This window comes from Ranitomeya imitator, chromosome 4 (genome assembly GCF_032444005.1).
Source record: "Ranitomeya imitator isolate aRanImi1 chromosome 4, aRanImi1.pri, whole genome shotgun sequence".
NCBI lineage: Eukaryota > Metazoa > Chordata > Amphibia > Anura > Dendrobatidae > Ranitomeya > Ranitomeya imitator.
In genome coordinates, this window is record NC_091285.1 from 641,766,183 (window position 1) to 641,791,912 (window position 25,730).

Consider the following 25,730-nt stretch of genomic DNA (forward strand, 5'->3'; position numbering starts at 1 on the left):
GCATTCGGTAATGCTGTTGATAAGCCCCCGATGTATCCTGAAAGATGAGAAAAAGAGGTTAGATTATACTCACCCATGGGCGGTCCCGGTCCAGTTCTGGTCCGATGGGAGGCCCCGGACCGCGACGCCCATCTTCTTACGATGACGTCCTCTTCTTGTATTCACGCTGCGGCTCCGGCGCAGGCGTACTTTGTTTGCCCTATTGAGGGCAGAGCAAAGTACTGCAGTGCGCAGGTGCCTGGAAAAGTCAGAGAGGCCCAGCGCCTGCGCACTGCAGTACTTTGCCCTGCCCTCAACAGGGCAGACAAAGTACGCCTGCGCCGGAGCCGCAGCGTGAATACAAGAAGAGGACGTCATCGTAAGAAGATGGGAGGCCCCGACCGGACCGCATTGCCCATCGGACCAGAACCGGACTGGGACCGCCCCTGGGTGAGTATAATATAACCTCTTTTTCTCATCTTTCAGGATACATCGGGGGCTTATCTACAGCATTACAGAATGCTAGTGGGCTTAGCTCACCTTCGATTTTGGGGGTGACAGGTTCCATTTAAAACATTAAAATGGGGTGTTCGTTTCCACACTGAGAAATGAACGGTGCTAAAGACATTGTGTTTGCAGATTCCTGCCAGGAAGCATGCAACATCAACAGGACGCATGCACGGAAGACAGGCGCACAATACCTGCCAATCGTGCACACGTCCTGGCTGGTAACTGTTGGTGCAACAACATCAACACGGCTCACCTCCCGAGGTGGAAATGAGCAGTGCCAGACAAACATTTTAAATTAAACATACATGCTGCAATTTCTAACAGGATCTTAATTATTTGGCTTGCTATCAACCAAAAAGTTATTTTAGGCTATAAGTTTGACAGCCTAATCCAAAGAGACAATGGGTCATCTGTGCAAAATGGGTCATCTGTGCAAAATTGGGTAATCTGTGCAAAATTGAGTCATCTGCGAAAATGGGTCATCCATTTAATGCCCCATTTATAGCTCCAATTTTCATGTACCTGTGTGATCTGATTTTTGTATTTCTTTTTTAATACATAGCACAGACACATGACCCTTTTCACCTGTCCTTTTTTTTTTTTTAAAGGACGGAAGAAAATTCCAAAAACTTAATGTGCTACATTTATAATTTGAGTCCAATTTGTGGGGTCCATGAAATTTAACAGCACACGCAAACCATTAATTTGCTTTTCTTTTTTTCAGAATCTTGGAGAAACTCCATAAGTTTTTTTTCTCCCAAACAACAGAAACAGATGACAAAAAAAAAGGGCTAGGATGACCAAAAACAGATGAAAACTGTAATCGGTGGCACACTGATGGAAATCATTTAATTTTCTGCCTACAAGAAAAATGTCAGTGTGATTTTGGTCTAATGCTGGGCAAAACAGGTCCTCTAGGTCAGGATTTCTCAAGTATACTCCTCAAAAAACCCAACCTACAATACCAACTAAGAATCCCCAAATACCATAAATGGAAGTACAGTATGTTTTCTAAACTGAAGACACCTTTAACCCCTTTACCCCCAAGGGTGGTTTGCACGTTAATGACCGGGCCAATTTTTACAATTCTGACCACTGTCCCTTTATGAGGTTATAACTCTGGAATGCTTCAATGGATCCCAGTGAATCTGACATTGTTTTCTCGTGACATATTGTACTTCATGACAATGGTAAAAATTCTTTGATAGTACCTGCGTTTATTTGTGGAAAAAAAGGAAATTTGGCGAAAATTATGAAAATTTCGCAATTTTCCAACTTTGAATTTTTATGCAATTAAATCACAGAGATATGTCACACAAAATACTTAATAAGTAACATTTCCCACATGTCTACTTTACATAAGCACAATTTTGGAACCAAAATTTTTTTTTGTTAGGGAGTTATAAGGGTGAAAAGTTGACCAGCAATTTCTCATTTCTACAACACCTTTTTTTTTAGGGACCACATCTCATTTGAAGTCATTTTGAGGGGTCTATATGATAGAAAATACCCAAGTGTGACACCATTCTAAAAACTACATCCCTCAAGGTGCTCAAAACCACATTCAAGAAGTTTATTAACCCTTCTGGTGCTTCACAGGAATTTTTTGAATGTTTAAATAAAAATGAACATTTAACTATTTTTCACAAAAAATTTAATTCAGCTCCAATTTGTTTTATTTTACCAAGGGTAACAGGAGAAAATGGACCCCAAACATTGTTATACAATTTGTCCTGAGTACGCCAATACCCCACATGTGGGGGTAAACCACTGTTTGGGCGCATGGCACAGCTCGGAAGCGAAGGAGCGCCATTTGACTTTTCAATGCAAAATTGACTGGAATTGAGATGGGACGCCATGTTTCGTTTGGAGAGCCCCTGATGTGCCTAAACATTGAAACCCCCCACAAGTGACACCATTTTGGAAAGTAGACCCCCCTAAGGAACTTATCTAGAGGTGGGGTGAGCACTTTGACCCACCAAGTGCTTCACAGAAGTTTATAATGTAGAACCGTAAAAATAAAAAATCATATTTTTTCACAAAAATTATCTTTTCGCCCCCAATTTTTTATTTTTTCAAGGGTAAGAGAAGAAATTGGACCCCAAAAGTTGTTGTACAATTTGTCCTGAGTACGCTGATACCCCATATGTGGGGGTAAACCACTGTTTTGGCGGATGTTAGAGCTCGGAAGGGAAGGAGCGCCGTTTGACTTTTCAATGCAAAATTGACAGGAATTGAGATGAGACGCCATGTTGCGTTTGCAGAGCCCCTAATGTACCTAAATAGTAGAAACCCTTCACAAGTGACACCATTTTGGAAAGTAGACCCCCTAAGGAACTTATCTAGATGTGTGGTGAGCGCTTTGACCCACCAAGGGCTTCACAGAAGTTTATAATGGAGAGCCGTAAAAATAAAACAAAAATTTTTTGCCCCCAGTTTTGTATTTTCCCGAGGGTAACAGGAGAAATTGGACCCAAAATGTTGTTGTCCAATTTGTCCGGAGTACGCTGATACCCCATATGTTGGGGTAAACCCCTGTTTGGGCACACGGGAGAGCTCGGAAGGGAAGAAGCACTGTTTTTCTTTTTCAATGCAGAATTGGCTGGAATTGAGATCGGACGCCATGTCGCGTTTGGAGAGCCCCTGATGTGTCTAAACAGTGGAAACCCCCCAATTATAACTGAAACCCTAATCCAAACACACCTCTAACCCTAATTCCAACAAGTAACCCTAACCACACCTCTAACCCTAATCCCAACCCTATTCCCAACTGTAAATGTAATCTAAACCCTAGCCCTAACCCTAGCCCTAACCCTAGCCCTAACCCTAGCCCTAGCCCTAACCCTAGCCCTAACCCTAGCCCTAACCCTAATGGGAAAATGGAAATAAATACATTTTTTTAATTTTTCCCTTACTAAGTGGGTGATGAAGGGGGGTTGGATTTACTTTTATAGCGGGTTTTTTAGCGGATTTTTATGATTGGCAGCCGTCACACACTGAAAGACGCTTTTTATTGCAAAAAATATTTTTTGCGTTACCATATTTTGAGAGCTATAATTTTTCCATATTTTAGTCCACAGAGTCATGTGAGGTCTTGTTTTTTGCGGGACGAGTTGACGTTTTTATTGGTAACATTTTCGGGCACGTGACATTTTTTGATCGCTTTTTATTCCGATTTTTGTGAGGCAGAATGACCAAAAACCAGCTATTCATGAATTTCTTTTGGGGGAGGCGTTTATACCGTTCCGCGTTTGGTAAAATTGATAAAGCAGTTTTATTCTTCGGGTCAGTACGATTACAGCGACACCTCATTTGTATCATTTTTTTTATGTTTTGGCGCTTTTATACGATAAAAACTATTTTATAGAAAAAATAATTATTTTTGCATCGCTTTATTCTCAGGACTATAACTTTTTTATTTTTTTGCTGATGATGCTGTATGGCGGCTCGTTTTTTGCGGGACAAGATGACGCTTTCAGCGGTACCATAGTTATTTATATCTGTCCTTTTGATTGCGTGTTATTCCACTTTTTGTTCAGCAGTATGATAATAAAGCGTTGTTTTTTGCCTCGTTTTTTTTTTTTTTCTTACGGTGTTTACTGAAGGGGTTAACTAGTGGGCCAGTTTTATAGGTCGGGCCGTTACGGACGCGGCGATACTAAATGTGTACTTTTATTTTTTTTTATTTATTTAGATAAAGAAATGTATTTATGGGAATAATATATATATATTTTTTTTCATTATTTAGGAATATTTTTTTTTTTACACATTTGGAAAAATTTTTTTTTTTACTTTGTCCCGGGGGGGACATCACAGATCGATGATCTGACAGTGTGCACAGCACTCTGTCAGATCACTGATCTCACTTAGAGCAGTGCAGCCTTCACAGTGCCTGCTCTGAGCAGGCGCTGTGAAGCCACCTCCCTCCCTGCAGGACCCGGATCCGCGGCCATCTTGGATCCGGGTCTGGAGCAGGCAGGGAGGGAGGTAAGACCCTCGCAGCAACGTGATCACATTGCGTTGCTGCGGGGGGCTCAGGGAAGCCCGCAGGGAGCCCCCTCCCTGCGCGATGCTTCCCTGCACCGCTGACACATCGCGATCATCTTTGATCGCGGTGTGCCAGGGGTTAATGTGCCGGGGGCGGTCCGTGACCGCTCCTGGCACATAGTGCCGGATGTCAGCTGCGATAGGCAGCTGACACCTGGCCGCGATCGGTCGCGCTCCCCCCGTGAGCGCCGCCGATCGCGCTGGACGTACTATCCCGTCCGTGGTCATAGGGGCCCACCCCACCTCGACGGGATAGTACATCCGATGTCAGAAAGGGGTTAAGGACAAGCATCACAAGAAACATTCCAACACTGTGAGACAGGAGGAAATTTGATCCAAATGTGAACCAAGGAAATGGATCCAACAAAACATCAAATACTCACATTTTAACATCTTCACTGCAACTTTGGTGACCTTGTTTGGTTTCTCCTTGTCCAAACCTATGGCCTCAGCCAAAACTACTTGACCAAAGCAACCTTCTCCAAGCGGCTTTCCAAGACTCAACCTACGAGGAAGAACAGTGTCAACCATCTGTAGATGAATAAGGTAGTTTGAAGGAGGAAAGAAAGTCACATAGATATGAAGTTATTAGGGTTTACTTACCTATCTCTTGCTACTTCCCATCTGGGGTCTTCTGGAAGCTCATATTCTGACACCCCAGCCAGCATCGGTGTACCACTTGATGACAGTCGAGAAGGTCTTACCAATATAACTCCGGAGTTCATTGAAGAACTTGAGTCTGCAGATACCTGTATTAGAATGTCAAAACCAGCAGGTTATCATACGATTACGATTCTTACACATTTCATTAAGAAATTCAGTGTTCTTTAAATAAAAAACTAAAAGAAATAGACTTCAGCCTAGTTTGGAAAACAGTCCAAGCTCAGCCTTACGAAATGATCTTCAGAATAGAACTGGACTGGATGCCCTAGCTCTAAAACAAACACACAAATGGCAGCTGAGAATAAATGTGGTTAGTAGGTCAGTCAATGACATCTGGGTTAGCGGATGAGTCAGAGATAATAGTATTTACCTGGAGGTGTTACGGAGGAAGTGGGAAAGTATAGGGATTGCACGGAACAAAGCAGTTATTTTAAGTAACAGTCATGCAGGGAGATGTAGGCACAAAAACACACAGAGCAAACTTAATGTATTTACAAAAAAGTTTACTGACTTAAAAGGGTGGCCAAGCAACACAGAAAAAAAACCCGTCCATCTGTCCCTATTAGGGCACATAGCTATTATAAAGGGAGGTAGAGAGGGGCTCCCTGGTTTGTGTTTATCTTCAATGCTTATTATGGCACACCTTGGACCAGGTACAGCTACAGGTGAAGTGACAATGGCACTCTAGTAGTCAACTGATCAGCAGGAACCCAAGAGGAAGTCACATATTAATGGCCCATTTTAGGGCTATCAATATTTTTTCAAGGAGAATATTATAACTCAAGGTCATGTGTTCGATCTTTTTGGCTTAATTTAGATTGGTCGAAAAATAAACAATATCCCTAAAAAATAAATAATATCCCTAAAATCAAAAGTTGTCTATTTGCAGCCCATTTACTGACTGAATATAAATGTGATAAAACTAGGAGACATTATAAGAATGTCTTAGAAAGGCACAATTTTATTGTTCTCTAAAACGGGTGGTCTTGTTTAAGTTGTGCTCAAAAGTATACATAACTCGGCAGAATTTTTGCTTTCTTGGCCTTTTTTCTGAGAATATGAATGATAACACCCAAACTTTTTCTCCATCCATTATTGTCAAACTACTGTGTTTTCTCTTTTTAAATCATAATGACAACCCAAAAAATCCAAATGACCCCGATCAAAAGTTCACATACCCTGGTGATTTTGGCCTGATAACATGCACAGAAGTTGGCACAAATGGGTTTGAATGGCTACTAAAGGTAACATCCTCACCTGTGACAAATGCCAGGAAAATTGTTTGGGATGCAAAGAAAAACCCACAAATAACATCAGCTGAAATACAGGACTCTCTGAAAACTAGCGGTGTGGCTGTTTCAAGATGCATAATAAAAAGGCACTTGAAGGAAAACGGGCTGCATGGTCGAGTCGCTAGATGAAAGCCATTACTGCGCAAATGCCACAAAGTATCTCTCCTACAATACGCAAAACAGCACAGAGACAAGCCTCAAAGTCTCTGGAACAAGGTAATTGGAGTGATGAGACCGAAATTGAAATTTTTGGCCACAAGCATAAACGTTACATTTGGAGAGAGGTCAACAAGGCCTATGATGAAAGGAACATCATTCCTACTGTAAAGCATGGAGGTAGATCGCTGATGTTTTGGCTATGTATGAGCTACAAAGGCACGGGAAACTTGGTCAAAGTTGAAGGAAAGATGAATGCAGCACATTATCAGCAAATACCGGAGGAAAATTTGAAATCATCAGCCTGGAAGCTGTGCATGGGACGTACTTGGACGTTCCAACATGACAACGATCCCAAACAAGGCCAAGTTGACCGGTCATTGGCTACAGCAGAACAAAGTGAAGGCTCTGGAGTGGCCATCTCAGTCTCCTGACCTTAATATCTTTGACCCACTCTGGGGATCAGTCTCCTGACCTTAATATCATTGATCCACTCTGGGGAGATCTCAAGTGTGCAGTTCATGCTAGACAGCCCAGGAATTTACAGGAATTGAAAGCTTTTTGCCAAGAAGAGTGGGCAGCTTTACGATCTGAGAAAATAAAAAACCTCATCTACAACTACCACAAAAGACTTCAAGCTATCATTGATGTTAGACAGGGTAATACACGGTATTAAAAAATGGGGTATGTGAACTTTTGATCAGAGTCATTTGGCTTTCTTCTGGCGACTCGAACATGCAACCCATTTTTCTTCAAGTGCCTCCTTATTGTGCATCTTGAAACGACTACACCGCTAGTTTCCAGAAAGTCCAGTATTTCAGCTGATGTTATGTATGGGTTTTTCTTTGCATCCTGAACAATTTTCCTAGCTCTTGTCACAGGTGAGGATGTTACCTTTAGTAGCCATTCAAACCCATTTGTGTCCACTTCTGTGGATGTTATCAGGCCAAAATCACCAGGGTATGCAAACTTTTGATCAGGGTCATTTGGATGTTTTGGGTTGTCATTATGATTTAAAAGGAGAAAAATAGTTTTGACAACAAATGGCTTCACCCAACCACTAACGATGAGTGGAGAAAAAGTTTTGGTGCCATCATTCATATTCTATGAAAAAAAAGGCCAAGAAAGCAAAAATTCTGCCGGGGTATGTAAACTTTTGAGTACAACTGTACTCGATTAGATACTTTTTAGTTAATAAAGGTAGACTTAATACATAGACTGTTCAAGATCCTCCTATCTGGACCAGAATGAAGTTTGGTTATTAAGAACACCTCGCACTCTGGAGGACCTGACCTACACCACACTGGCAACTCATTCATGTGAATGGGCACTGTGTAATGCTTAATTTTTTCTGAAGCACTTCCTCACACAAGAAATAATTGTTGGGACCACAGTAGGGAGAAATTGATGTTTTGAAAGGATACATCTAAAAGTAAGCCAAAAACAACGTGGAGATCCTTATCTGAAGGAACCCTGTGGAACACTGAGATGTTTAGGTGTTGACTGCCCTAAGTAAAGGATTCCAGGGGACAGATGCAGCAAATGAGAAGATCAGAAGATGGGTGATCTTCACAAAGCAAAAAGGTGAGTGTGTGTGTTGTAGGAAGGAGCAGCAGTTGCGAGGCTGGAGACTTTTGGGGATGAGATCCAGTATTTTAGTAATATTTAAGAGCAAACAGTGTAATTAATGAAAGGTTAATGATAAATACCAACTAAGAATAAGTTACAGTAGTCAAAGAGAGAAATGCTTTGGGCCAGGACTGGTGTTTTAATAATTTCAATGGTGAAGTAAGGAAAGATGCAGAAGACATACTGTAATGAAGACAGTATGACCCAGCAGTGAAGATAATAATAAGAATGAAGTTCTAGAATTTATGGTAATCGGAAAATGAAGAATATCAGATATGAGTGATCCTGTGCACTGCAATCCACTAGACCTGTCTCACAAGTGTGGTGTAGGTAATGCATAATAAACCCCCTATATACTTTCTGTTACCTGTCTGCGCAGCGGTATGCTCTTGGCCAGCTTGTGGACAGCCATCTGACTATGAAACTCTGTCTTCTTGGACGGATGTTTCATCTTAAGGATGATGATGGTCACCAACATGGCTGACACAATTGTGGCGCCAGCACAGTAGATGATAATCTCCAGATGAAGGGAGGTCTTCATAAGTGATGGTTTATCCTCTGTAGCTGTACTCATGCGTACAAAAAATGTGCATTTTTAGAAACATTTTTTTTAAGGTAATTAATTATCGAATATACCAGAATGCACATACATCTGTACATTGTGTATTACTCTCTATATAACCAATAGTAAAAGCTCATTGACTGGTATATATAATTACAAAATGTACATGCAATGCAAATATAATCACTAAAACATTATGCAAAAACAAAGGAAATGGTTTAATTATTGCATTCAAAATGTTTAAAAATTATAAATTTGAGAGAAGTTATATATGGCTTAAGGAAATAACGGCCATATATTCAGATTACCCATGCAAAGAGTGTCAGAAAAGGACGTCAGAAACACAACAAGAAAATTCTATTAGCTACCAGTGCCTTTTTTCATTTTTTATATTAAATATTCAAACTTCTACTGAACTTTTTAAAAAATGTAATAGTTACTAAAAAAAAATTTGTATAATATTGTGAAAAAAGAAAAAAAACCTAAGAAAAAGTTAAGAAAAAAAAAAACAAAAAAAACACTGGCGCTCTCAACACAACACATGCATTTCATTGTAGCCAAAAAGGATCCAATTTTAGGGCTATTTCAAAGTTAATCAGTTTAGACCTATAAATTTAGTTGCAATCCCCCAATTGCGAGTTACGTAGGGGAATACAGGTCACGTGGGCTAGCTACGGTAAATATTCCACTTAACTTTACGGCTATGAATTATAAAATACGAAGTCCCAGTGTGAAGCACATTTTATACGGATAGGCCACAGAATGTAGGGTGGGGTAAAGGATATAGCGATGCATTAAAACAGTGACGAAAGGACTTGTCCTTTTTAATAAAACCCTCTTTATTAAACAGAGGGCATTGACTTTGGTGGGGCCTGGTTCTTGGTTATTTGAATTTTGAATGTTTTTTGGAAATTAGTGGATAAAAAAATTTGACAAGACTTTTTATACGCTAGGTTAGGATAAAGCCAGCCATACACAGACTTATGTTGGCCGAACCTGCCAACGACTGGTTCGGCCGAGGGTCTGATGAATATGGGGGAGCCAGCCAAATGAAGGTTGGGAGTGATGTCGATCAGGCATGTCTGATTTCGGACGGGTGATCACATTGTTCTCATATAGATAGGTTTTCGGCCAGTGTGTCAGTCGGTGGCTTTCTGATAGACAACACAGGAGTGCTCGGCCAAACGAGTGCTTCTGTGTACTGGAGAGTTGACTGTGATGGCTATCAGCCAAACAATCTTTCGGCTGACAGCCATCTAAGATATATGACTGGCTTAAGTCCCTGGAAAGGTCCTCAAATTAGATCAGTCCGACACCCAGCACTCTCACTGATCAGTCATTTTTAGCTCCGGTGGCGACCTTATGTAAACCGTAAAAGAAGCTCCAATTGAAATGAATAGGAGCGGAGCTGCAGCTCTAGACAACGCCCACTACACAGAGTATGGAGCCACGTCATTCTGGCTCCATTCACTAGATACATCCCATTGCTACTGGAGATTAATATATCTGATCAGTGGGGGTGTTGGATGTGGTATCCCCACCAATCTCATACTGATGACCTTGCCAAAGGACAGGTCATTTATATCATAACCCCCAATAATTTTTTTAAATGGGGCTGTAGAAAAAACTTGACCCATTTGTTTGGAGTCATGAATTGTAGCTCAGCCCAATATTAGACAACCAATGGACAGGTATTGCCTAATTAAGAAAACCTAAATGTCAAAAGACCCCATTTGAGAATTCGGAGCCAATGGAATGGAATGTTCCACTGAGGATTCTATCTACTGGAAGAGTATGGTTTCAAAAAGCATCTCTCACTCTGGAAGACGCAACACATCTGTGCCCTACATGACCGCTCATTCATTTCACTAGGTGTAGTGCCTCATTTCACCTGCGGTGGTGCTGCAGGAGAAAGGAACGCTTGCTGATAGATTACAGTTAGTTGCTAAAGTTCCACCCTCAGAATATAGTGGAATCCGCTAATCATAAAGGGACTGATCTAACAAAAAAAACGAATTATCTAAAAAGTGGACAACTGCTTTAAGCTAGCCTGGTATGGCACACAGAATGCACAGCAGTTTCTCAGTGAATTTTGTTGTAATTATGATGATCCAAGTTTGTGTTCACTTTTTTTTTACCTCTAATTTATTTAGGTTTAGAATTATACTGTCAAAATTGGAGTAGATGTTAATAAAAACTGTGGCTGTAGGCAACATTGGGACTTTCAGCTGATATTAAAAAGGGAATTAAAACCTACGCTTGTATACAACTTGGCTGACTCAAAAAGGCATAATTATTCCCCATGAAATTGCTAACCCGCTATGTAATACAGAGCGCTACGATTTATGGAACGATCACAACACTTTAATAAATTTATGTTCCTATGGGTAATGTGTGTTTATTTGCACAACTCCATCATTGCTTGCCTAGATAATTTAGATTTTTTTGTTTTTCCTTTAAAAGTTAAGGGTTTGACCAAGATTAGAGAAACCCTGACTACTTTCTTGCAAAAAGAGCAGTTCTCCTGCCCAATGAGTGTCTGGTATTCCAGCTCTGCTCCATTGAAATGAATAGGGCATGGCTGTAGTACCACACACATTCTGTGGACAGGTATGGTGCTAAAGTAACCAGATGTGTTTTTCTTCTCCAGGACAAAAAAAAACCCGGTCAAGGAGTAAAATTTGGGTACATTAACCTAAAACTGGATTCTTTTGGGTCTGAAATGCATGCCACATTTAAGAAGACAGAAGAGAACCTTATATACCTTCAAGAACGGTCAACCATGCAGAATGATAAGAGTGCCCAATGGAATTAGCAGCCAAGCAGGTATACTGGCCAGCATCCTCAAAAGTAACATTCGTCAGGTGGAGAACCTCCATTTCCTTGTCGGTGGTGTTGACTCCTGCAGTCTATAGAGAACAGCATCGAAAAAAGGGGGGAGGAAATAGACAAGCGAAATGCCGTGAGAACTAGAAGAGATGTGGGCAGGTACTGTCCTGAAACCATGCAAGGTGCCATGGACAGGAAGAGAAACCACTGGAAGAAATTTGTTAGAAGATTTGAAGAATACTTCTCCCTTAAGCCTGACCTAAAGAGAAGCTACCTTAGTTGAACCCGTCACCAAAATCGAGACCTCCTGCCCACTTGAAACATGCTAAAGATTGACAACATGGAAAAATTAGACCCGAGTGTGACAGCCTTGCTTGTTTCCGTAAGAAAGGGGAGGAATAGGAAAGAGATCAATAGAGGAAAAAAAGACAACATATTAGATATAATCAAAACCACTAATTTTGTGAGAAGCTGGTTGACGACTAATACGGACTGTCATTTTAACCCTCAAAGTTACGTTGCTATTCTCATCATGATTTTGAAGTCTTCCCAATTATGTAAAAATAAAGAAATTTGCAGGGTACATAGCTATGGCGAGTAGTTTGACTAAGGGCTGAAAACCTAAGAGAGTTCAAAGGCCCTCTGCCAGATTAAACAACCATTATTAATGTCCCATAGTAGAAACAGATTTTGAGCTAGGGCTACAGATTACATGTCTGATATGATTTGGTATGATTGCCATTTTGACAGTTACAAAAGCTTTTCAGAGACAGATATAGCAAATGAAAAAAAAATCAGCAAATGTCCAGCATGACTCTTGGATGGCTAAATATTGGGAATTCTTAAGTTTCGGTGGAAATTTTCTTTAAGGTTAAGACTTGCATGTAGTAGATAATTTCCAATTATGTACATAAATCCAAAGGACATGACTTTGTTATGAATCTCCAGCTCTACAGCAAAGAATCAGATTGCACTACTTCCTGTTACAGCCATTTTGGAACACTTTCAGCAATCAATATGACTAAGACCAGCTCCGAGAGCCAAGAAGAGCAGCCAAGCAATCTGAAGTTCTAAACAGTTCAGCTGGAAAAGAGAAGATTTTCCACTCTTGATAGACAAAATCATCTATAACCTCCAGATGGACGGTTACAACGTGATATAATTTATGGATTCTTGCAGTAATGGGAAACAGTAATTTAGGAAAGATTAGGAAGAATGTCAATCCAGGGCAGTGGTCTTCAACCTTTAGTTATCAAGTAACGCTGGGAGTCTCCCCCTAGCTGGAGACCGCTGATCTGGTCAACGAAGAATAATGGACAATTGTTATAAAATTTGTCAGGGAAAGAGCAGAAAAATGAAGGAAAGGGCAGAAAAATTAAGGAAAGGGCATCAGAAACGAAACTAGGCCGCACACACAAGTAATTTTCCATGGAAGTAAAGCAGACAAAAAAGGGAGAAATACAATTTGCCCGCCAAGAGTTTTGCAGAGCAAATGTTCCAACATTCTAAATTTCACTTGAGTTTTCTGGTGTTCTCAGGAGGTGCCACCGATTTTTTTTTTTTTTTTTTTTTTACCTTGTATCTCGGGTCTGGTGACGGTAAGCCACGCAGACTGATTGGCCTCACCAATATAATTGGACACTTTACATATGTATTCCCCACTTTCTGCCTCTGTCACATTGTACAAGGTCAAAACTTCTGCGTCTGAGCTATAAATCCCAGAGTGCTGAAATAAACCGATAACACGAGGGGGTCAACAGAGCAACATCATCACTAATTATATGTCATATCACCTCATAACCACTGACACGGTCCTCACCTGTCCTAGGCCTGCCCCAGATCATCCTGGATCTTCTGGAACAGACTGGAATGTTCTATCAATGGCATGTTTTGTGCACTATGAGACTGCATATTGCCTAGTCAGTGCCAGGAGATGTGGACTATAGACCTATAAAAAGCAAAGGGAGGCCCAAACAGGGGGCTGCCACTGCAGAACAACTGAAGGACAGACCTAGGTCAGGTGAGCATAATCTTTTATTAGATTTTTAACCTCTTCCATGTCCTCAAATGAATCCACAAAATGGGAGCAAAGCAGGCTGCGATTCTGCTGGATTCATGAGAACTGAATCCTAAAGATTTTTCATTCCGGCAAATTAAAAATTTTTGGGAAAGTCCGAACAAATTTGATTTGTTACAAATCACTTAAATGCTACACACAACATGGATAGATACGGGACTATTTCTGGAAAAGAGCAGCCTGTGAAGACCAACTCAAGTGACTACCAATGGACAGTATGCCACCAGTAACATTCATCGAATTGTGGTAGTTATGGGCACCACGGTACCCACAGGACAGTAGTAATTGTCCCTGAATCAACCAGGAAGCTCTGGTAATGCTAAGCAACCTCTTAATGTCACCTTTTTAAGAAAGACAATGTCTTCCCATCGGCTATATATATGTTATATATATATCAGTCTTAATGTTACCTTTTTTTAGACAAAGCCGACATCTTACCATCGACAGCCAAGAGATATATATATCTTACTCAAAGCAACCTTAGAAACTATGAAAGCCTAGTAGCATTTTAGTTTGTATTGGCTCTTAAACATTTTTAGGTCTCCACCGTTTCTAAGTCTTATAAAAACAACAAACACTTGGGTCAGTTTAATACACCCAACATTCACGGTCCGAATATGGATCGCCCGAGAAGGCCTCATCCAACCAGACCATACTGAAACATTGAATGATGGATGTGTGAAACCGACATAAAAGTCCACCCCACAATCAGGCACCATCACTTGAGGTTCCACTCGCTTTGGCCTCTTTCACACTTCCGTCTTTCAGCTCCCGTCACAATCCGTCATTTTTTGAGAATGCAATTTGCATGATCCTGCATTTTCCCATAGACTTGTATTAGCGACGGATGGCCATCCGTTTCATCCGTTGTACACTGGATCCGTCGGAAAATAGCGGTCCTTCGTGCGGAGAAAATGTTCAGAGGAACGTTTTTTCTACACGTCGGAAAATCGGTCAGCGACGGGTCCTGCGCTGTCCGTCGTCGGCTATAATGGAAGCCTATAGGCGCATGATCCGTCGCTGACCATCACACACAGGAATCCAGCGACTTATCACGTTTTTCCCCTCTGAGCATACCCGGAAGGATTTTCATATCGATCTCTCTCTCTCGTCCCCGGACATTTGATTCATGGAAATTTCTCCATTGACATTGTGGCAACAACACAAACGACGCATCCGTCATTACACTGGATGTGTCACACACGTTTTTCACTATTTTCGTGGCGTCCATCGATACGTCATTTTACTGCACAATGACGCACATCAGAAAACGGAAGTGTGAAAGAAGCCTTACATGCTGGACAGGTCTGGTAGGACCAACCCTTTTAGAGACGGAGGGAGCAGACTAAAATCGAGTTGAGTTGCACCATGGATTGCAGAGCAAATGGGGACAGCTTGTGAAAGGTTCCTAATCTGGTTCTTTGTTTAGACTAGGATCTTCCAGTTAATTGTAAACCATGTTCTGCACAGGAAAAGATTTCATAAATCACAAAATATAAAATGGCTTAAAGAAGTACAGGTAGTGCGGTTCAAAACATGGAGGGGAAGAGAAACCTGGATCACAAAGTCGGCGTGTTGTTAGGATATGCTCATGGATGGATCTATATTTAGCAATGCCTTAGTTAATAAATAATACATATCCTCGCTCGACACACTTAATGCATGCAGCTGACTGCTTGACACCTCAACCTCTTCATCTTTAGAAATCACACCACCGACACATTTAACATGTTATTTGCCTGTGCATACCTTGAGAATCTCCACATAAGGCAAACTGTCCGTTCCTATTTTACTCCCGTTGATTTCAAGGTGCCTGAGCCATTGGATGTGAGGCTGAGGGTCACTGTAGACTTTGCAATGAAACTCAACGTTACTTCCTATGGTGACCGTTTTGTTTGCCGGCAGACCAGCCTGGAGGATTGGCCGATGTGGGGAACGTTCTGAGGGGAAAAAAAAAGAAGAAGATTTTAACTTGGGCCTCATTCACACATCCATGATTTTTCTCACACTTCTAAACCAGGATGGTTGTTCAGCAGTGTTCTAGATCCAATTTTCATTAGTATTTAGTTAGTTAGTTTTTACTATCAGTGTTTAAAGGGGACATGTCATGTCCAAAAACACTATTAAGATGTAAATACGGGGTCAATCTATAGGTTAATAGTGTTTTACAGCTGTGCAGCCATTGCACTGGAAGTCTGGCTCCCTGGAGGAAATTAAGTTTTATCCTGCCTGCAGCCTCCGGCCTTCAGTTGTAGAGGCGTGGCTTCAGTCAACGATCAGTATATAGAAATGGCTGTAACCAATTCCCAGCACTGACTGACAGTATAATTACAACAGTATCATTACAGAGCCGGATTTCAGTCCATCCCAGGACATGGTTACAGCCACCGCTCGTTATGTACCTAGTGGTAATGCTGCGCCTCTACGACTGAAAGCCGGAGGCCGCCGGGAGGAAAAAAACTGCGATTTCTTCCTCGTAGCCAGGCCATCAGTGCAGCTGCTGCAGTGCTTTAGAACGCAATTAACCTACAGATTAACCTCATATCTGCAGATTAATTGAATTTTTTGACATGAAAGGTTTCCTTTAAAGAAAAACAAACAAAAAAAACAAAACTTGCAAAGCTTACATTATAATGTTAGTTATGGATAAAGCATGGATGGTTGCCATCCGTGTGCTATCAGTTATTTTCACGGACTCAGACTTACAGAGCAATTTCCATGACTCCGATCAAAATAGTACATGTCTCCATAATTTTTTACCACCAAAAAGACTATAATAAGTACAAGTTCTGTGAATGACACAGAGCATGTACATGATTCATGGATCTCTGAGGCCTCAGAGGCATCTACTTATGCATCCAAAAACTTCACGTTAAAAACAAAAAAACACTAATACAGATGATTAAATTATGATATCAGATTAGCCACACAATCAATTGTGAATATTGTAGTAGTAGTAAAAAAAAATATATATATAATAATAATAATAATAATAATAATATTGTTGTTATGACTACACTGGGAGGCAGAAGACCCAGATAGTTTTACTATAAAGTCATTATGGTACTACATGGCTAATAAAAAAATAAAAGAAAAGAGGAAATGTTTTATAGCGGCGTACGGTCATTTATTCTGGCATTTAGACATACCGTAATTAAACTATCTTGAGAACTCAATCTACCAGAGATGGAAGGTAAAAAAAAAAGAAAAAAAAAAAAGCTGACAGTCTAAATAAACTCAGCACCTCAAGTAGGCCTCACATTGCCCCCTGCACAGGAAATATCTGTAATTTAATATGATCTGTGAGGTGGAAATGGAGGAAAGCTGGAGAAAAACTAAAATATGTCAGATAATTAAAGGCGGATGTTGAATGAAGGAAATACTTGTGAGGAGAATTGGCTACTTATTGGAGGAAATGGAGGATAATTTCACGATTTGTTAGTTATAGGCCAGAAAAACAACCAAGTTTTTTTTCCCCTTTCCCCCCCTCTTCTCATTGAAACGGACAGAGCGCTATCATAACATGCACAAAATGCCTGATTTCTTTCCATTCACGTCTCAAATAACACAGCTGTTTGTGAAATTTTTGTTGTGTTTTTTTTTTTTTTTTTTTTAATCTGGAGCGTATCATAGAAGACATCTGTGTGGGGGAATTAGAAAAATGTCCAACGCAGACTTATTACATGTCGTTCAGCCATGATATAACGTGGTGGAATCACCAAATTACCTCAGCTCCACGACACATGTAATCAGCATTGTGTAGTGTAACGTTAGGTATTTATTATCTTGCGGACTTTTACCACTGTAGAATACATGCATAATAATAATACCGCCGGGATAATAAATTAGCTACACGTGGTTACCGTGCCGCGCCGACCTTCACAACAGTCAAACTTATCTATCTACACAGCGAAACCAAGATTACATTGGTTATAGGTTAAGATGAGCTATTTCACATCCTTATAGACTCCTATGTAGTTATAGTCACAGCCTTTGGCCTCTTTTACTAATACTTTATTCCGGCTCTTTGTATTGGCATTTTTTCATGCGTTTTCCCCATGTCCTACATTTTTCATGTCCCATGGAAACCAAAGGACCGATTAATTATGGGATTTATTTTTGTGAGATTCTTTTTTTTCCCCACATGATTCATATCGGTTTTGCATCTTTTTGAGGCCTTTTTTAAGCCTCTCTCTTATCTGTTCAGAAACATTGGCACGTTCAGCAATTTCCAAATGTTTTTACCTAATTTATCATTTGCTACTTTTTATACTTGCATTTTTTTTGTGTGTGTGTGCCAATCTAGCCCTCTTAGTTTTTGAGATTTTTCTTGTGCCGTTGAAAACTAAAGTGCAATTTTTAACTATAAGGTTAAAGTTACCATCATCAATTTTTGACGCTGTGTTTTCTCACTGCACAAAACAAAATGTGTCTTACAGTTCCCACAAAGGGGATGGTATTCTCCACCAATTTGTAAAGTTTTGTACTCACTGGGCAGTGGTTGAGGTAGGCACGGGAAGCGGTTTAATAAAAATGTCCAGGCAGGTTTATTAAGGACTACACAAACCGCTCAGGAAACCAAACAAAAGAACAGCCTTTTCCAGCACAAAGTGAAAATACAAAGTAAAAAGTCCATAAAATATAGCGGGTCTGCCAGCTCAGGATAGTGTTCTTTAGGCCAGGGGTCCCCAACTCCAGTCCTCAAGGCCCACCAACATGTCATGTTTTCAGGATTTCCTTAGTCTTGCCCAAGTAATAATTGCATCACTTGTGCAATGCAAAGGAAATCCTGAAAACATGACCTGTTGGTGGGCCTTGAGGACTGGAGTTGGGGACCCCTGCTTTAGGCCTTAGCAAAGACCAACCCACAGGAGATCCACACTTCTCCAGACACAGATGTGGTGCCCCAGGGTCCTGGTCGTCAGAGTGGTATCACAAACATGCAACACATTCCTGGTTATGGGGGACTTTAACTACCCGGATATTAACTGGGAAACAGAAACCTGTGAAACCCATAAAGGCAACAGGTTTCTGCTAATAACCAAGAAAAATTATCTTTCACAATTGGTGCAGAATCCAACCAGAGGAGCAGCACTTTTAGACCTAATACTATCTAATAGACCTGACAGAATAACAAATCTGCAGGTGGTTGGGCATTTAGGAAATAGCGACCACAATATTGTGCAGTTTCACCTGTCTTTCACTAGGGGGACTTGTCAGGGAGTCACAAAAACATTGAACTTTAGGAAGGCAAAGTTTGAACAGCTTAGAGATGCCCTTAATCTGGTAGACTGGGACAATATCCTCAGAAATGAGAATACAGATAATAAATGGGAAATGTTTAAGAACATCCTAAATAGGCAGTGTAAGCGGTTTATACCTTGTGGGAATAAAAGGACTAGAAATAGGAAAAACCCAATGTGGCTAAACAAAGAAGTAAGACAGGCAATTAACAGTAAAAAGAAAGCATTTGCACTACTAAAGCAGGATGGCACCATTGAAGCTCTAAAAAACTATAGGGAGAAAAATACTTTATCTAAAAAACTAATTAAAGCTGCCAAAAAGGAAACAGAGAAGCACATTGCTAAGGAGAGTAAAACTAATCCCAAACTGTTCTTCAACTATATCAATAGTAAAAGAATAAAAACTGAAAATGTAGGCCCCTTAAAAAATAGTGAGGAAAGAATGGTTGTAGATGACGAGGAAAAAGCTAACATATTAAACACCTTCTTCTCCACGGTATTCACGGTGGAAAATGAAATGCTAGGTGAAATCCCAAGAAACAATGAAAACCCTATATTAAGGGTCACCAATCTAACCCAAGAAGAGGTGCGAAACCGGCTAAATAAGATAAAAATAGATAAATCTCCGGGTCCGGATGGCATACACCCACGAGTACTAAGAGAACTAAGTAATGTAATAGATAAACCATTATTTCTTATTTTTAGTGACTCTATAGCGACAGGGTCTGTTCCGCAGGACTGGCGCATAGCAAATGTGGTGCCAATATTCAAAAAGGGCTCTAAAAGTGAACCTGGAAATTATAGGCCAGTAAGTCTAACCTCTATTGTTGGTAAAATATTTGAAGGGTTTCTGAGGGATGTTATTCTGGATTATCTCAATGAGAATAACTGTTTAACTCCATATCAGCATGGGTTTATGAGAAATCGCTCCTGTCAAACCAATCTAATCAGTTTTTATGAAGAGGTAAGCTATAGACTGGACCACGGTGAGTCATTGGACGTGGTATATCTCGATTTTTCCAAAGCGTTTGATACCGTGCCGCACAAGAGGTTGGTACACAAAATGAGAATGCTTGGTCTGGGGGAAAATGTGTGTAAATGGGTTAGTAACTGGCTTAGTGATAGAAAGCAGAGGGTGGTTATAAATGGTATAGTCTCTAACTGGGTCGCTGTGACCAGTGGGGTACCACAGGGGTCAGTATTGGGACCTGTTCTCTTCAACATATTCATTAATGATCTGGTAGAAGGTTTACACAGTAAAATATCGATATTTGCAGATGATACAAAACTATGTAAAGCAGTTAATACAAGAGAAGATAGTATTCTGCTACAGATGGATCTGGATAAGTTGGAAACTTGGGCTGAAAGGTGGCAGATGAGGTTTAACAATGATAAATGTAAGGTTATACACATGGGAAGAGGGAATCAATATCACCATTACACACTGAACGGGAAACCACTGGGTAAATCTGACAGGGAGAAGGACTTGGGGATCCTAGTTAATGATAAACTTACCTGGAGCAGCCAGTGCCAGGCAGCAGCTGCCAAGGCAAACAGGATCATGGGGTGCATTAAAAGAGGTCTGGATACACATGATGAGAGCATTATACTGCCTCTGTACAAATCCCTAGTTAGACCGCACATGGAGTACTGTGTCCAGTTTTGGGCACCGGTGCTCAGGAAGGATATAATGGAACTAGAGAGAGTACAAAGGAGGGCAACAAAATTAATAAAGGGGATGGGAGAACTACAATACCCAGATAGATTAGCGAAATTAGGATTATTTAGTCTAGAAAAAAGACGACTGAGGGGCGATCTAATAACCATGTATAAGTATATAAGGGGACAATACAAATATCTCGCTGAGGATCTGTTTATACCAAGGAAGGTGACGGGCACAAGGGGGCATTCTTTGCGTCTGGAGGAGAGAAGGTTTTTCCACCAACATAGAAGAGGATTCTTTACTGTTAGGGCAGTGAGAATCTGGAATTGCTTGCCTGAGGAGGTGGTGATGGCGAACTCAGTCGAGGGGTTCAAGAGAGGCCTGGATGTCTTCCTGGAGCAGAACAATATTGTATCATACAATTATTAGGTTCTGTAGAAGGACGTAGATCTGGGTATTTATTATGATGGAATATAGGCTGAACTGGATGGACAAATGTCTTTTTTCGGCCTTACTAACTATGTTACTATGTTACATTCATACTCCAAGCCACCAGGGGGAGCTTTTGATCCCCATATATATAACTGGAAGTCAGTAGGGAAAGTCAGTCAGTCCTTCAGGGAAGCTGTTCCTGGCAGGAGCAAATTCCTGTCAGAGGATGGAGGAGAGGGTCCACGGAGCTGTGCATGCCTCAAGAGCTGCAGCTCCCAGAAAGAGACATTTTGAAAGCAGAGTTGTATTGCAGCGAGCGTGAAGGAAAGCAAGGCACAGGAGAGGATACCAGAAGGGGACCAGCCCCGAACAGGCTGCCTCCTTCGGAGGTGCAGAACACCGGTAGCCGGAACACCAAGGTAGCAAGGACCTCTATGCCTTACTTCAGAGAGACTGCTAATTAGCAGGACAGCTAATTGCGCGTTACCTGTCCGCACCTACACCCAGGAGGCACGGTGGCACCCCTCAGAGGCCGGGGCATGCTAGAGTCCCTATAAACAGCCTCAAGCCACCAGTCATATGGGTTTTGTCCTATCCGACTACGGGGGACAAAGAGAGACACCACATCTGTGAGGACCTTATTTGAAGCTTATGCAGTAAGGGACTACTCCACTACAGCGCAAGAGAAGGCTATTGATTTCCACCTGGACAAGGGGACTCTGGACTTGCCTCCAAACTGGCCGGACTCTACCTGCCCTGTGATCTGGTGCCCTGGACTGTGGCTGCTGAAACCAACAGTAAACAAGGTAAAGAGACTGCAATCCTGGGTCCTCGTTCTTCACTGCACCTCTCACCATTCTACCATCTACACACTGGGAAGCCCTGGGGATATACTTTACTTGTGGGAAGGTGTACCATCTAGCTGCCATAACGTCACCCCAGCGGACCCCTTAAAGCAGCGTCGGTCACCCTGACCGAATACCACAGGTGGCGTCACAAACATAAACCTTATCCCTTTAAAGACCTTTCCCTTTTATACGGACATCCCAGGGCCACTCACCGGGTCAACCACCATGACATCCCCCTGTGAACCACAGGACCCGGTACCGAGTAACCCCCTTGTCCTGACTGGGCGCTCCACAGACACTGAACGAGACACTTGGTCTCCATTTTATCTGCCAAACCATGTCCAAGGGGGGGGGGGGATATGTGAGCCGTCACTCCCATACATCAAAAACGCACCTGCGGATTCTGCCAGGAGATGCAGATTTAGTGCAGAAAATTCTGCACCACATTTCCTACATGTGCGCATAGCCTAACACTGCATAAACCGACCAGCGGTGCGTGTTTGAAATCTGCAACATGCCAAATTCTCTTCAGATTTCTGGGTGGATCTGATCTCCCCAGTAGAATTGTAGTAAATTCGCAGATAAAAAAAATAAAAAAAGCATGAGCAAAAGTCATAAAAATGCATATGATCCACGCATGACTGGATCAAAGTTTTATGAAAGCCAAATACCAGAAGAATAAATTTGCTAACCACCATCATCGACAATTGTAAAATTTCCCTTGTCAGTGCAGCTTGGAGGGCAAGGCTAAGGCCGGGGTCACACTTGTGAGTGTGATGTGAGAAACTCACGGGAGTCTCTCGCATCAATACCTGGCACTGCCGCCGGCACTCGGAGCGTTCAGCTACATAGAAATACATGCAGCTGCACGCTCCGGTCTGAGTGCCGGGTATTGATTCGCAAGTTTCTCACATGACACTCTCTAGTGTGACCCCGACATAACACATACTTCAGCTTTGGCCTAGTGGAGGAGTGTTTTGGAACACTGAAAAAAAGCCGATTGCAGGTAGTGGTCCCTGTGGTGCCTGGAAAAATGTAAATGTCTGGAATTTACCTTTAAGTGACTTGTGTAATCTAAAGACTGCCATAAAAATGTAATCATAAGGTGTCATTCAGATATCTGATGAGAAAAATGGATCGATTATTTTGATCAGAGTGTGGTCCGAGCGTCATCTGTTTTTCTCATATGTCGAGAAATTAAAAAAAATAAAAGAAATTCTCCACCTTTTCCTTTGTAACAATCAGTGAAAAATTGATGATTATTTTCATCCTAGTTTGGTCCGAGTGTCATGTGTTTTTCTTATACGTGAGAAGAAAAAAAAAAGTTTCTACCCTTTTTCCTTTTTGACAGTCCGTGAAAATCGGATTGCTGTCAGATGTCATCCGAATGTGGTCCAATTTTGTCATGAACTCATTCACTTGCACTTGCGATTTTGATCCATCTGACCCTTGGATCAAAATCGGACACATCTCCATGATTTTTTATGGACCACAAGGTCTGGAGAAAATAGCGGACACGAGAAAGACTCCATAGTCTATCACGGATGCGAGTGCTGTCCATGAAACATCCGGATAGTGCTCGTATGTGAAAACCGGACATCTGAATGAAGGCTATTCCTGTTGGGAATTTTAATACTGGGATTTGCTGCAAAGTTCATTGCAGAAATTTATTAATATGGAACGTACGTACGTACGTACGTACGTGGAATGCTTTTGGAGGAACCTGGAATTGGACAAGATTTCAATTCTACAGTGCTCTAGAGGTGTCTAGCCACTTATCTGGTGTCATCCCTAGAATATAAATGCTTTGGCCAAGCTGCATAGGGAGTATTTACAAGAGTCGATGAGCTATCTGATGTCTATGGCCAGGTTTATGGGAACTTACAATAGGGAAAGGTTTCCTCTATACAGAATATCATGGCAGTAAGAGGGCGGCATGTTATGGATTCCCACCAAGTGTCAGACCCTCAGGAAATTGTTTTCCTGTACGAAGTCCATAAAGCAAGACCTTCAAGTCAAAAGAAACCTGTATATCAAAAATTCCCAGCATGCAATTGGGCAGACAGCTGCCAAAGATTTTGAGTTCAAGACCGACCGGAGAACAATGGCAACAGTAACACAAGTGGTCTGTGAACAGCTGATGAACTGCTGCCAATGTAAACTCTGTGGATGTGCAGTAAAAAATAAAGAACTGGGAAGAAGTTGGCAGCGTAAACGAAGTAAAGTAAAACTTGTTATAAGAAGATAACTATCCATTAAATATACGGTATATATACACAAATCAAATACAAATTCAGCAAAATTAACTTCTATTTCTGCATAAAGATAAAAAAAAATTCATATGAATAGAAGGGAAAAAAAATACTGAGTGGCGCTAAACTAAAATGAGATCTTCTGGTTAAAAAGAAACAAGAATTCCGATAATGGGTAGCCTCATTTTGGCAATCCCTTTTTTCAATTCTGGCGATCTCTTCTTGCCATGCCAAGCTAACTGACCATTAAAAAAGTTCTCAAAGTTTTGGCAATCCCCAAAAATTCCCACAATAAGAAATCGATGAAACAACAACTTTGGGTGTTGGGCAACAATCGTAGACCGTGATCATGATTATTGACAATCAATTCGATTTTTGTTTTATTTGGCGGAATGCAGAAAAGAGGAGCTATGGGTGTAGAGATACCTTTACTCATTGACTTAGAAAACATCTTTTTTTTCCAAGCTAATGGAAATGTTTGGGTACTTACCGACTACATCAAGCTGGTACGTGTGGTTGATGCTGCCATACTTGTTCTCAACAATACACGTGTAATTTCCTTTATCAGATGGGACGACTGAATCCATAATAAGACTCCAAGATTGAGATCGGACCTGGAAGTGAGCAGAGTGTGGAGTTACTTTAGGTTGACTGCTTGTAAAATCGATAAATCAAATTGATCTTGATAGCACTCAAGAGGCTGGATTCCTCAAACCCTTTTTGCCTGAATTCTGACAGAGCGGTTTGAAATGTCGCAAAATTTTAGCAAAACTGGTAGTTGGGCAAAATTGCTACAACTTTTTGATGTTTATTTCCCCGACAACTTTTTTTTTTTTAAAGTGTGCATAAGTTTGCTAAAAAGAGGGAGGGTTTTGAACAAATTAAGCATAACTTTATTCCACAAAAGTGGCAAAAATTACGATTAAAGTACATCAGTCAGGGACTGGAGTAAAAATTTTGCGGTGGCGCATGGCAGCTGAAAAACGCTCCAATTTCATTAATATTTGCACACTTCTTAATGAATTTCAGGAATCTTTTTCCAGTAAACACATCAAAGACTGGAGTATGAAATATTAGCCTTGATGAATCGGAACCATGGTGTTTGATCTGGCACCATACACGGTTCAGTATTTTGCAGCCCAGTGCTAAATTACGCCCCATAGATAAGTCAGTGAAAGGGAATGGTATGATAATTAAGTTATAACATATCTGAGATGTCTTAATGTGAGCATCCTATCAAATAGAAGCACTACATGTACTAAACAGTAATGCAGGAACTGCAAGATCATCTACTTGACCGGATATACAAGATGATCATCTGCAAAAGAAGAACAGGAGCAATAGGTGGGAGAAGAATGTCACCACAATCACTTTCTCCTTTCCATCTATTTGTTAATTACCCTCAGTTTGTTGAACCATCTAACAAGCTCAGTAATCAGCAGGGGGAGAGATTAATGAGCGTCAGCTTCTAAACCAGCTCAGACATCTTGGACAGCATGCTGGGCAGGAAAAAAAAAAGAAGATGGTCCCACTTCAAAGCCCAGTCTG

At 41.1% G+C, this 25,730-nt stretch overlaps 1 protein-coding gene across 6 annotated transcripts in view; it reads right to left on the bottom strand.

Annotated features, from left to right (window-relative positions):
- FGFR1 (fibroblast growth factor receptor 1) overlaps positions 1-25,730 on the bottom strand; it is a 107,840-nt gene that overhangs the window by 8,350 nt on the left and 73,760 nt on the right. For 3 of the 6 annotated variants that reach the window (XM_069766890.1, XM_069766884.1, XM_069766885.1), the window contains 6 exons: positions 24,673-24,796; positions 15,494-15,684; positions 13,243-13,393; positions 8,637-8,840; positions 5,140-5,284; positions 4,920-5,041 (listed from right to left, as the gene is read on the bottom strand). In XM_069766890.1, coding sequence (XP_069622991.1) covers positions 4,920-5,041; positions 5,140-5,284; positions 8,637-8,840; positions 13,243-13,393; positions 15,494-15,684; positions 24,673-24,796 — 937 coding nt within the window. Of the gene's footprint in view, positions 1-4,919; positions 5,042-5,139; positions 5,286-8,636; positions 8,841-11,602; positions 11,748-13,242; positions 13,394-15,493; positions 15,685-24,672; positions 24,797-25,730 lie in introns of all 6 variants that reach the window. The other 3 variants (XM_069766887.1, XM_069766889.1, XM_069766886.1) reach the window with 3 other exon arrangements.